Source organism: Castanea sativa, chromosome 1, assembly GCF_040712315.1.
Source record: "Castanea sativa cultivar Marrone di Chiusa Pesio chromosome 1, ASM4071231v1".
Classification (NCBI taxonomy): domain Eukaryota; kingdom Viridiplantae; phylum Streptophyta; class Magnoliopsida; order Fagales; family Fagaceae; genus Castanea; species Castanea sativa.
Genome location: NC_134013.1, coordinates 13,437,535 through 13,450,773, shown reverse-complemented (window position 1 = coordinate 13,450,773; position 13,239 = coordinate 13,437,535). Strand labels below are relative to the sequence as shown.

Genomic DNA, 13,239 nt, shown 5'->3' with positions numbered 1-13,239 from the left:
CTCTTCTATGGGCGTTGATCCCATGCAGCCTTGTATGGACCAAAATGACAAGGAAGTTTGGTTCTGGCCCATCTGAGGTCTTTTAGATAATGAATTTTTACAAAGGATAGGTTTATTTTATTTTATTTTTTAGAATTCCAAATTATGATATCCGCCACTGAAAATAGATAATGAATTGGTATTAGTTTTAATTTAAATTTACATACTTAATTTATTTTTCTATTCATCTCTAATAATCAATAATATCCTATTATTTGTTATAAAAATGTTATAAAAATATTACTCATTCCTCGCAAATACTTTGAGGTCAAATTCGTCATTCCATAGATTCCTTAATAAGGCGTGGTGTTTGGCACCCAAATCACTTTTCGTTTCATTCCCAACTTCCACAGCTCCTTTTTCCCGCTCTTTCTCCTTCCTTCTCTCTCTCTCTCTCTTTCACCTCGAAGAGAAAGAAAAATGGCAGGCTCTATGACCATTTGTTTCTTTGTGGTGCTTTCGATCTCTATTTTGTTATCTTGGACCAACCCAAGAGGCGAAACCCTAAAATCCTTCTCTCTCTCTCCTCTCTATTCGTCTACACAGTCGGCTTCTTCTTCCAATGAGGATATCTCCGGCTTGAGGTACGATTTCTACCATGAAACTTGTCCACAGGCAGAGTCCATTGTAAGGACTCACATGGCTCGCTTATATTCCGACCATAACAATGTCTCTGCAGCTCTGCTGCGTCTTTTCTTCCATGACTGCTTCATTGAGGTACTACATACAAGTTTGCCCCTTTTTCTTGATTCTTCTCTGTTTATTACTTAACGAGTCTTCGTTATTGTGATTCTTTTTGGCTCTATACTTGTTGTTAACATTATGGGTTTGTCTTTTTCTCATCTGGGTATCGATTTGTTATTGATTTTTCTCTTCTAAACGTTGATTTCTTATGTGGGTGTATATTTGTTATCGATTTGTGATTTTTCTTTTTGTTTGCTTCGGGCTTGTTACTCCACCTACGATGCTGGTTTGGCATTATGGTTCTTGATTTTGAGCGATTCTTGGTCATACTACTTGTTCTTGTTTTGATATGGGTGTGTTATCTAGAATAGAAGGGGAAAAAATTGAGTCTTTCTTTTCTATTTTGTGGCTTTTCTGTTCTCTGTTGTGGGTGTTTTATTTGCTTTATGTTGCTTGGTATATAGCCCACAAAGTGACCTTTGATTCTGAATTATGTGAGCTTTGTGAAGTTTTGTATTGATATTCTTGTGAGTAGTGTGGTTCTTAGTGTGCATTTTAAGTTTTGTATTTAAAGATTTATCAAGACGGCAAATTGTATGTTCTGATGTATGGGAGTATCGACCTGTTATTCCAATTTAATCTTCTTTTTGTGATTTCTTGCCATTTATTCCAAGGTATTAATTTTTTGGTCATAATGTTGTGCGGGATTTTCTTGATCAGGGCTGTGATGCTTCTGTCCTCTTGGATGACAGCAATGGTGACAAAAACCATTCCATAGAGAGGCAGGCCATACCCAATCAGACCTTGAGGGGTTTTGATAAAATTGATTCCATCAAGGAGGAGCTTGAAAAGGCTTATCCAGGGGTAGTTTCATGTGCTGATATTGTTTCTATTGCCACTAGAGATGGCATTATGCTGGTCTGTTCTTGATCCTGAATCTTAATATGTTCTTCTCTTTTAATGTTTTGTTAATCTTAGGGGTCCTTTAACTAAGGGTTTTGGCAACAGTTTAAAGCTTAAGTTTCGATGATTGTTTGTAGGTAATGATGCTTAAATGAAACATGGGGAAATTGTAAGAAGCAGACTTTAAAAGTGTTGGTATCTCTTTACATTTTTAATTGTTGAAGAGCCTATCAACAAGATTTTAAAGTACATATTGATTATGGGAAAGTTTAGTAAATGAATTGAGATTATGATTGTAGTGAGATTTTCTGTTTTGGTTTCAACAAATTGTTAAAGTCACCTTTACTTAACCAACTAGTTGTATGGGGCACTATTTGGTAGTGGTTTTTCTGGTCTAAAGTTTCAAAATTTTCAAAAAAAATTGAAATACTATTCTTGTTCCAAATTCAGTAAAACTGACAATAAAGAACAGTTCTCAATTAGTAACACTTTTTATTGGAGTTCTTTGATGTAAACTTCTATGATTGACTTCACAGGCTGGTGGCCCTTTCTATCCAGTTTTAACAGGCCGGAGGGACAGCATTCATTCATATTTCAATGAAGCACTGGCCGCGATTCCACGACCCGATGATAACATAACACAGACCCTTCACCTTTTTGACCTTAGAGGTTTTGATGAAAGAGAGGCTGTCAGCCTTCTAGGTAGTTACTAGATCTCTTCCTTTTCTCATTCGTCCCTCTTGTTTTATGGAGTTGAAAAAGGTTTTTAAAGATTTTGGTTTGTATCGGTTTCTTGATCATCTGAAGGCGCACACAACATTGGGAAGATTGGCTGTGAATTCATACAGAAACGTCTCTTTAACTTCAAGGGGACAGGGCAGCCAGACCCAACTATAGCTCCTGATTTCCTAACTGAGATGAGAATGAGATGCCAAGACAGTAATAGGACCACCACTCACCCTTCTTCTTCGTCTATGGCTTCATTCGAAATAAGTGAGTCTGCAGTGGGGATGTCATATATGTAGGTATTTTCATCTTCGATATCATCTGGGGCAGGTTTTGATACTCACTACTATCAGAGCTTGTTAAGTGGGAGAGGACTCCTTTTTGCTGATCAGCAATTAATGGCTAATGAGAAGACTGCGAGACTGGTAAGAGCTTATGCTTCAGACGATGGATCAACCTTTCGAATGGACTTTGCACGGGCAATGATGAAGATGTCAGGCCTTAATGTTCTGACTGGATCTCAAGGTCAGGTCCGACGGAATTGCTCCTTGCCTTTGGTCAGTTCCTAAGTGACAGTTTACCATAATGAACTCTTTAAGATCTTTGTTCTTTAATATTAGTTTCTCTTAAGTTCTTTGTTTGATTGTAGATGCAGTGACTTCCACATTTCTTGCCTGTTCTAATTTGAGTCTGTATATAAAGGCAATGGCATAGAGAAGACATTAGTCACAATGATGAACTTTTATCTTTTTTTTTTTGAGAATATAGTCACAGTGATGAACCTGATGGTAAAAACTGCATGTAAATATGTTTTGAAGTTCTTAAGAAGTATAAAATTCTAATGTTTTGAATGTTACCAAAAGTTTATGAATACATCATATATGGGGAGCTCATAATGTATGCTGCAACATCCAAATTAATTTTAATTGGGTGTTTGTGTTTCTAATGAGTTTTGGCTGATTATTTTTCATCTGAAGATGTCTGTGTCATGAAACAGAGGAACAGAGTGCTTCTTTTAATGATCGCCATGTAGAATTCAATGGTGACTCATAAACATGTTTTAGGGTCAGCTGTCTTTTCTGGAATGCCACTGGACAGCAATTATACAAGCTAGTGAAACCAATAATTACTTGTCAGTTGATTCAATTTGAGTTTGAACTTCAGAACTAGGAAAGTCTACAATTCTATGTGTCATGATTAGCCAACGCAACGAGTCTCACATGAAGTCAACAACCTAACCTAAACCAAAACAAAAAATAAAAAATAACATCCACCTAAACTGTTTTTATATTCCATACACTTACAGAAAAAGAGGACGCTAGTTCCAATAGGTTTTTTATTTTTTATTTTTTTTAATAATAATTTTTTTTAAAATTTTAAATTCAATAGTAAGCATCTCTTTCATTACACATACAAACCACGATCATCATCTTTCCTCAGTTTGTGGTGCTATTTCTTGTTATATATCTGTAACTTCACCACTACAAGTATGCTCACTCTTTGCTTTCAGTTAGCGGAATTGTTGTAAAAGACCAGCCAGAGGAGGATTTATTACGTCTTTTGCCAATGTAACTAAGATCTTTTATTTGGTTACAGTGTGCTTGATGGGAGCTACTATATTTGAAAATTAGTACACTGTAATATAATTATTTTATAATATTACAATGTAACATTTGTAGACCAATCACCATTGATAAAGATAAAGAAGAATCTTTCTAAATCAATGCAGCTGGGCCTTCAAGCATCTGAGTTCTTGCTGTTTAGCAGTGGAATATTCCCATGATAAGTGGAATATTCCCATGATATAGCCGCTTGAGTCTAAGATATTCCCATGTGTAGCAGTCATTTTTTTCATTCCTTTCTTGAGTCCAAGATATCGGAAATAACCTCTAAGAGATAGGGGCTACAATTTCAATTCCCGTGGGTTGCTTGTATTTCTTTATCCCAATTAATTTAAAATGAACAAAAGTGCACCAAAATAAACTGAAGTGGACGGTAGTGAATTGAATTAGACCAAACTGGATTGAAATTGATTGAATGGACCTAAATGAACTAAAATGCTATACTGATGTAACTCAAAAATAGCATAAATATTATCATTAAAAAATAATTAGGAATTTGTTTATGTTATTGAGGTAAAACAAACCAATCTGTCACTTTGTAAATTTTTTAGTTAGTAAAATATATCGTTTAATTATTCTTTTTACTATTAAAATTAAGTCAAAACATTCATAAGATGCATTATTTAAAATATCTTATTGTTTGATTAATATTAATTTAGAAAATGCTTAAATGACTTCATATAGTTCAATAGATCCGTAAAAATAATAAATACTACACTTTAATTTGTATATCACATATTACATGGACATAAATTTGAAAATGCAACAAACTTGTAATGCATCTTATTTATGTTTTAATAAGGAGGTAGAAATTATCTTGAGTCACAATAAATCCTTTCCCAGATCCAACAATTCTTACGGTGACCATTGCCAATTCCTTCACAAGCCGAAAAAGAATTGGCGCTAGGTGCCAGTCCTCATTCTAGAAGTTGGCCTCACTATTTATGACCTGCATAGTCAGCTAGCAATAGGTTTTCCAAGTTGAAGGAAGCCTGTTTGATACTAGAGGTGGCAAGTTTTGGACGTTCATGTCAACAGGCAGCAGGCGGTATTCAATATCGAGCTCCTTGAAAATTTTGATCATCTCTTCAAGCAATGCCTCTCTCCTAAGAAATCTCTCCTTGATGTCCTGATAGTTCAATCTGTGTGCAAGCCACACTGACATCATCAGTTTGTTCATGTCTATCACGTCCCTCATTATCACCATTGGACCTGGCTGCCAGTGCTCAATCTTGTTTTCAATATACCTGCAATTCCAGCAGCCACAAGGCCCTAAACATCAGAGAATTACTTTAAAAGGATTTTTATTTTTTTGGTGGCAAAACATATGGAATAACGTAAAAAAGTGAATAGTCATATATATATGTGCTTAGTCCATGCTCATGGCAAGAGCAATGTCAAGCACTAATGAAAGTGTAGTGATTGGTGGTACCAGTAATTCTGTGCGTGATTCTAAATGTGTAAATATGGTCTATATCATTAGTATTTCTAGGAATTAGGTTGCACTAGGGAAAATGAAAATTAATAAGGAAAGAAAAGATGCAGGACCATATATACCCTGTTATTCTTTCTTTCATGCTGGTGACCTTTTCCGTTGGGGTGGAGATGTTAATGCAGAAATCAATTGCATCTCCCATGTCTGGGCTACGTTGATAGTTACCAATGGGCTTTGTAGCTAGAATACTGTTAGGGTATATGATCTTTTGGTTATCATATCTCAGAAAAACTGTAGTTAGTATGTTCATCTCGTCGACTACCATCTGAAACCCAAGGAAACATAAGTTAGAATACAAATGAAAGATATATGCTTCTATGAGAGTGCATAATAAACATCTTATTAAGCCTCTTTTCTTACCATGACTCCGTCCACTTCACAACGATCACCAACATCAAATGGGTGAATTACAAATAAGAAGATGATTGCTTCAAATACTGTTCTGCAGGTATTCCCAAACATAAACACCACCAAAACTAGTTGTGAACTTAAAAAGACGAGGAAGTGGGTAATTGGAACTTTGAGTATAATAAGCCATATTATCAATGTGATGATAGCTACAATAATGTTCAACAAATTATGGAGTTCGTCCACAGCTGTTTTTGTATCAGTGAGAGACAATGCAAGAGCCCTTCTCTCTCTAAAGGCTTTAACCTAAAACAAAAGGTGAAGTTTACTTTAGCTCATTGTTTCCTATATAGAAAATAAATGAGAACACAATTCAATTTTTTTTCCGCACTAGGAGATGTCCATCAAATAAATGAGAACAAAAATTGCATAGTATCTTTTACATAGAGCACCATAGCCAGAGGCGAAGAAACATAAAGAAAGTAGTCATACCATCCAGTCCATATGGAAGGACTTGCTGAATCCCTTATTCTCAGCTGCTACTCCAAACAGATGCATCGTCTTCAAAGCTTCTTCTTTACTCATAAAGCGCATCACATCCTCGAGGTAAATGCATCTTATATAGAGTTTGCATTTTATAAAAATCAAGATGGTATGACACATCAATATTTAAAAAACAAAAAATAAGACAAGAATTATTTCAAGGAATGCCTGGAACAACATTTTCACAATCTTTCTCCCAACTTGTTAAAGTGTCAAATTATGATTAATGTTTCATTACTTTTATATGGGTCCATTATTGTTACCATTTTTATTATACGCTAATCACAACAAGACACACGTCGTGGAAAATGTTGTGGAAATATTTAGAGGTGTGCATGGGTCGGGTTGAGTCGAGAGTTTTTCTCATCCCAAACCACTATAGTGGGTTAAAAAAAATCCAACCCAATTAACCCATCATAGAATTCCAACCCAACCCAAACCATGTGGATTAGGTTGGATAGTTTTTTTAATTACTATTAGTATTATTATTAAATTGAGCATTATGATAACACCATTACAAATAAGAGCAAAAATATCACCAAATACTGAGCATATTACCAAATTAACACAAATAATATGAGAAGAACTTAGGATTTGGATTTTATTTAGGGCTCAGAATTGGAGTGAGTGGCGGGAGAGGGAGAGAGAGTAACATGAAATAAAAAGGTGATTGAAATGAAGAGAATTTTGGGCTTAGGCTTCATTTAAGAAGATGAGCAAAAAAGTAAATAACAAAATTGTATAATATATTTTTAAATATATATATTTTAAAATTTAAATACACATCAAATATAGATAAGTTGAGTTAGGTTATATGGATTTGGAAATTTTATGATTTGAATCCAACTTGATCTATTATAAAAATAAATTCACAAGTCAACCTAACTCAATCCACCAATCCCCTAAAAACTAACTCAACCCAATGGGTTGGTTGGATCGAGTCAGTTAGTGGATCGTACGCCCTAAAAATTTGCATCCCTAGATTTTTTAATAAATAAAAGAAAGAAAAGGAAAGCACTAATATTTTACACCCTATTTTTGTCATCTGATGTAAGAAAAGAAACGGTGAAAGAATGTAAAAACTTACTCCGACCCTGGCCTTGCCACGTTCTGAAATATCCTGTTGGCTGCCTCTTTTGCCTGGCACTCACTTCTGATCTGCAACAAAGCTTCATCCTGGATTTTTGAATTCAGTAACTGCTCATCCAGAGTGGATAAATCCCCATGCTGGACAATATTAACCATCCTCTTCATATTCCAAGCTGATATATTCTTCTGATTCAGCTTATGCAGGTGATCAACAGAGATCTCCTCATCTTCCCTTTTATACATTGTTCTCGAAAATCTAGAATTCTTCCCAATCATTGGAATTTTTCGTCCTCTACCAATTCCTATCACCTTCCTACTCCTAGGAGGCAGAGTTGTTCCAAGGACACCAGGCAAAGTAACCCCACCTTTCTCAAGCTCTTGAAGCTCAGCCAGAACTTCCTCTTCTGTATCAGGCCTTTTAAACAATGGCGAACTAGAGAGCATTTTGATGACATACTGATTAAACAAAGCCTCCTGGATTCGTTCAAAGAATGTGTTTACATGGAAGGTTGAAGCCAAGACCTTAACAAGCAGAGTTTTCATGAGCCATATTAGGGTACCCACAAGAAAACAAACAAAAACCCTATTTACGTAAGGCAAAATCTTGCTCTCTGTCTTCTTTTGAAACTTGTCATGGAAAATACTATGCCACACAAGCAAAACCAAACCCAACCAGAGGCAATTCTGAACGGATTTCTTCAGCCCATAAACAAAATACAATACCCGTTTTCGCAAAAGAAAATTGCGTTCTATAAAGAACACAACCACTCGAATACCCCAACCCGACGCTAAACGTCCACAGATTAATGCTAAAACCATTATTTCCCACTTCCATAATGGAAGATCCCACACTATGCACCTTTTTATAACTGGGAACCAAAGGCTACAAGCTAAGGCTACAATAATCAAAACAAGACTCACAGATTGAAGCATTGTCAGTTTGCTGAATTTCATTCTCTTATATTCTTCCGGGATGTCATCAATATCATCATCTTCCTCATAATCTTGAACTTTCTCAGGGATTCTTCCAGAGTTTACTGAACTTTGACATGGTTCCTCTGGCGGGTCTATCAGCCTAGACTTGGTCATGCTCATCACTGACTTCCACGAACGTATCCTAAGTGAAACATTTGAACTGCACTTTACAACCTCTGCTCTATCTGAATTCAAGTACCCAAAGTGGTTTTCTTGGTCCCAAAACTCTTTATTTCTTCGTCGTAGAGACTCACTTCTTCCCTGACAGTTGTTGCTGCATGGACTTCCGTTAGTATCATCAAGCTTGATTGCTACTTCATCTTCTCTTTGGCTTCGAGCCATCTGATAGTAGTTTCTTTATCGTTCTTTGTGGAAGCGGTGATGCTTTTATTGCTTAGCAGAAGAATAAATTGGTTTCGAGGGCTTTCTGAATGGTTCCATAAAAAGAATTCGACCAACTTATAAGCACGGCAACAGTACTCCAGGAATATCGAGTAAAGGACTATTTTAGATGTGCTTCTAAGCAAATGGCGAGTCCACTAATTCCTCATCATCAATACCGAAGAATATCGAGTTTAGGTGGCGATCGTGAATTAATTGCGTGGAGGGAAGTAACTTGCCTGACGTGCTCTGCAAAGTTTCTCAGTCTATAATATACGTGTTGAAAAAACTACTCATTTTTTTTATCTTCAACTTTCCTCTAATCTAATTAAGAATCATTTTTATTTTGTTGTTGTTGATGTACCTTGCCCAACTATCTTCAACTTTCCACTAATCTAAGTATCTTTTTTTTTTTTTTTTGGAGTTGATGTACCTCGTCCAACCCCCAAACGGAAGAGAGAGGTAGGTTGAACGCCTACAAGAATGAGGGATCTAATTAGAGAGCACTCATATTGGTGGTATATTGGTGGTGCTCAATGTTAGGAAATTCAAGGAGTAATAATGAAAGGACAAAATGATTTAGTAGACAAACAAAAAATTTGATTGACTTGGAGGGACAATTAAATTCTACTCTTAAACAATATTTGCCCCCACACGAGTTGCTAAAAAGTTACTACAAATTTATCCCCTTGATACAACCGAATTTATTGGATTCTATAAATAGAAATTTTTTGAGAGAAGAGACTCACTAGATTTCTTGTGTTTCTAAGAATATTTGAGAGATGGGAAGTTTGTTAAGTAGTTAACAAATGAGTATGAACTACTGTTTATATCGAAAAGATTATGACCTTTCATTAGCTAGACACATTTTGGTTCAATAGACACCTTTAATATATATCCAACTCAAAGGGTTGTAACCTTTCAATATGCACTGTTTGGTTCAATAGACACTTTTAATATATATTCAATCCAAAAGATTGACATTTCAATAGACACATTTTCGTTTAATGGGTACCTTTTGGTATCTTTATATATTAAGAGGATTTAGAAAGTTAGTTATGACTTCAAAAAATATCAAAAATACCTCTAATCTAATTAGATAATAATTATTCTTAAAAAAAAATTGTTAAAATTGTAATTTAACAAAATCCAAAAAAAAAAAAAAACTGCTAAAGAAATTTTTTTTCCTAAAAGTTAGCACACAATCTTTCTCCAATTAGAATATATTTCAAGCACATTTGGTACATTTTTTTTCCTAAAAACTAGCACACACTAAATTTAGTAGTTTACTCCTCTTCAAATCCTAAATTTTAGTTTCTTAAAAATCTCTTTCTATGTAACCTTACTAACAAAGTAACAATAGATAAATTTAAATTGAAAAATTACATTAAAATATAAAAAAAGAGTCTCATCGCATGTACGGAGCGCGTGTGATGAAGCTAGTATATATTATATATATTATTACAACCTATCTTGTATATGTTTATATATGCAACACTAAAAAATTTAGTTTTTATCGTCTCAAAAAGATAATTTATCTATTTTAACACTTCATTTTTCAATTCACCCAACATCAAAGTTCCTATTTTTTTACCACTTCATTTAAATATTCTTTCTTTAGTCTTCCTCTATGTCTCTTTCTCTCTCTTCCTCTTCGTTTCTCTCTTCTCTGAAGCAAGAACAACCAACCACAACCACCACGCATAACCCACTGCCAGCATAGCCAACCGCCACAACCCATGGCCATAAACTCACCGTCCCAATAAAATTCCATATCAAATGCACCAAAAACCATCGCAACTCTAATTTAAAGAAAAAAAAAAAACCAACCACCAGAAAATTGCCGTAACCCACACACCATCATCATCACCACCACAATTGAAACCCACCACAACTTGAAACCTAAAACCATCAAAATCGAAGATCAGATCTCTCTCTCTCTCTCTCTCTCTCTCCAATTCATCTAAAGCTACCACCCCTCACAACTCACCACCCACTACCTCCACAAACTCATCACCAACTACCAAAATCACAACTAAGCACCACCACAAGCCTTCATAAAACTCAAATCAAATAAAAAAAACACATAAACCATAATCAAGGCAACCGGCCACCACCCATTGCCACAAACACCCAAACCCACTGTAAATCTGATTAAAAAAAGAAAGCCATCATAAACAGCCACAACTTATCATCATCACCATCATCCTAGCAAAACCCAAACCCAATGTAATCCATGGAGCTTTGACCTGACCTAAACAAAAGCCTAAATCCCCTTACTAATTTAGTCAAGAGAAGAGAGCTAGGGTGAGAGCAAAAAGAGAGAAAGATAGAAAGAGGAAAAAAGAAAGAAAGAAGAAAGATAAGAGAGAGGACAATTTTTTAATGATAAAAGGTCACCCACCATGAATAAAAATAGTTTTTCCCCCTTTGGAGCTATAATAAACTTGCAAAGATGGCAGTATGCTATTTACATATTGCAAAAATTTTTAGATATACCACCACCAATGTAGCATGCCTTTTAATATTTGGTGTGTGTGTGTGTGTGAAGGTAATATTTGGTGTATTAAAATAGTATTTTAGCAATTTCAGCACCACCAATGTGAATGTTCTTAGCAACACCTCATTTTACAATATATAAAATATCAAAGCTTCGATTTTTTTACTACTTCATTTAAATATTCTTTCTTTATTTTTTTTCTTTCTTATTCATACTCTAGGCCTCTTTCTCTATCTTCTTCTCCATCTCTTTCTCTTCTCTGAAGCAAAAACAATCACAAACCACATTTTCTCAACGCAGTAAACCCACATCCACTGCCAGCCACTAGCACCACTGGTTAAAAAAAAAAAATCATGCCCATTGCCAACCTTCACCACCACCAGTAAAAAAAAGAAAAAACATAAAATAAGAACCACAAAAGGGAGAAAGAGAGAAGTCTGATTTCAACCGACAAACAAGAACCCAACAACCCATAACCTACTGTCGCAATTGCAAGTAGGAATGACAAAAATTGCCCGACTTGTGGGTACCCAACCCAACCTAACCTTGATGGGGTAGGTTTTACCTGACCCGCAAAGCAAACAGGGCAGGTTTAGGTTTTAAAAACCCAACTTGTAGTGGGTTCAGGTCGGGTGCAAGTATTATGTATACCCACCCCGAACCCGACCGGTATACATATATAATATTAATTTTTTTTAAAAACCCTATGTATAAATACTGCTCTAACTTTCCCATTTCTCTATTTCAGTTCCCTAACCCTAATCACTCTCTCAATCGCCGCCCTCTCCCTTACTCTCACTCTCACTTGCTGCCGCCACCTCCCTCTCCCTCACTCTCACTTTCCAATAGAATCTCAATTGAAGAATGACCCTAATCACCATTTTTGTGATGTATTCGTTTGGCGAGGACTGGTATAGTAGAGAGCTTGTGGTGAGCTTCGTGGGGGTGTTGGATGATTACGATTTGGGTTTTTGTTGGAATGGGTTGAGCCGGCATTATTTCGTAAAGATACACTATGTTGCTGCACTTTGAGCAGATGGGTCGCTGCAACTGTGGTGGTTTTGGTTCGGCCTTGATTGGAAAAATAAGGGGTTTTTTGGGTTTCCAGGTGTTTTGTGGCTCTAATTTTAGAGTGTTTTAGTATTTTACATTTTATTTATTTATTATTTCATCTTGAACTGTATTTGGGTTTGTGTAATACGTTTATATGGATTTTTTTTTAAAATTTTATTTTTATAGATCAGGACTTGTACTTGTGTTTGTGATAGGATTTGTGTTTGTGTTTCTGATTTTGAAAGGAAAATCATAAATCAGGAAAACATAAAACTGAATTTTTTTTTTTTAAAGATTGGGTCATGGATTGGGCCACTAATTAGGGGCTTTAGACTAGGCTCTGAAGTGGTAAGGCGGGGCCCGTGAGGGCCCAATGGGGTAGGTTTGGGGGTTAACAAAAAAACCTATTAAGTTAACGGGGCGGGGCGGGTCGGGTTCGGGCATAAAGAAACCTGCCCCAATCCTGACCCGTTGCCATTCCTAATCACAAGTCACAATCCACTACTTGATTTCATCTCAAAATCCAATCTCAACCATCTTAATCCAAAGCCATGAATCATTGAACCCACCCTAATGACCCACCACCACTAGCAACAACAAAACAACCCACCTCCAAAATATCCAGCAACCTAGAACTCACAAAACCTATGAACCTAGAAATCACACGTCGTCGTTCATCTCAACACATTTTACTGAGGGAGTTTGAGCCAGAGAAAGGAGAAAGGAGATATCGGCGAGGCAAGAGTGAAGTCTGAAGAGAGAAGCTCGGCCACAAAGAGAGAGAGAGAGAGAGAGAGAGAGAGAGAGAAGTATGAAGAAAGAGAAAATGCATACTAATGAAAGAAGAGAGAGAAACTAAATAAAAAATATTTTTTTTATAA

At 35.8% G+C, this 13,239-nt stretch overlaps 1 protein-coding gene and 1 pseudogene across 1 annotated transcript; one reads left to right on the top strand and one right to left on the bottom strand.

Moving 5' to 3' along the window:
- The first annotated feature begins 395 nt into the window (after positions 1-395).
- LOC142606370 (putative Peroxidase 48) lies at positions 396-3,084 on the top strand (annotated as a pseudogene).
- Positions 3,085-4,665: 1,581 nt separating this feature from the next.
- On the bottom strand, positions 4,666-8,880 carry LOC142622248 (mechanosensitive ion channel protein 8-like). Its single transcript, XM_075795694.1, has 5 exons — positions 7,448-8,880; positions 6,310-6,433; positions 5,830-6,123; positions 5,532-5,734; positions 4,666-5,221 (listed from the first exon to the last, which is right to left on the bottom strand). The coding sequence occupies exons 1-5, from the start codon at positions 8,764-8,766 to the stop codon at positions 4,936-4,938; spliced, it is 2,226 nt and encodes a 741-aa protein (XP_075651809.1). The 5' UTR covers positions 8,767-8,880; the 3' UTR covers positions 4,666-4,935.
- Between the last annotated feature and the right edge of the window lie 4,359 nt (positions 8,881-13,239).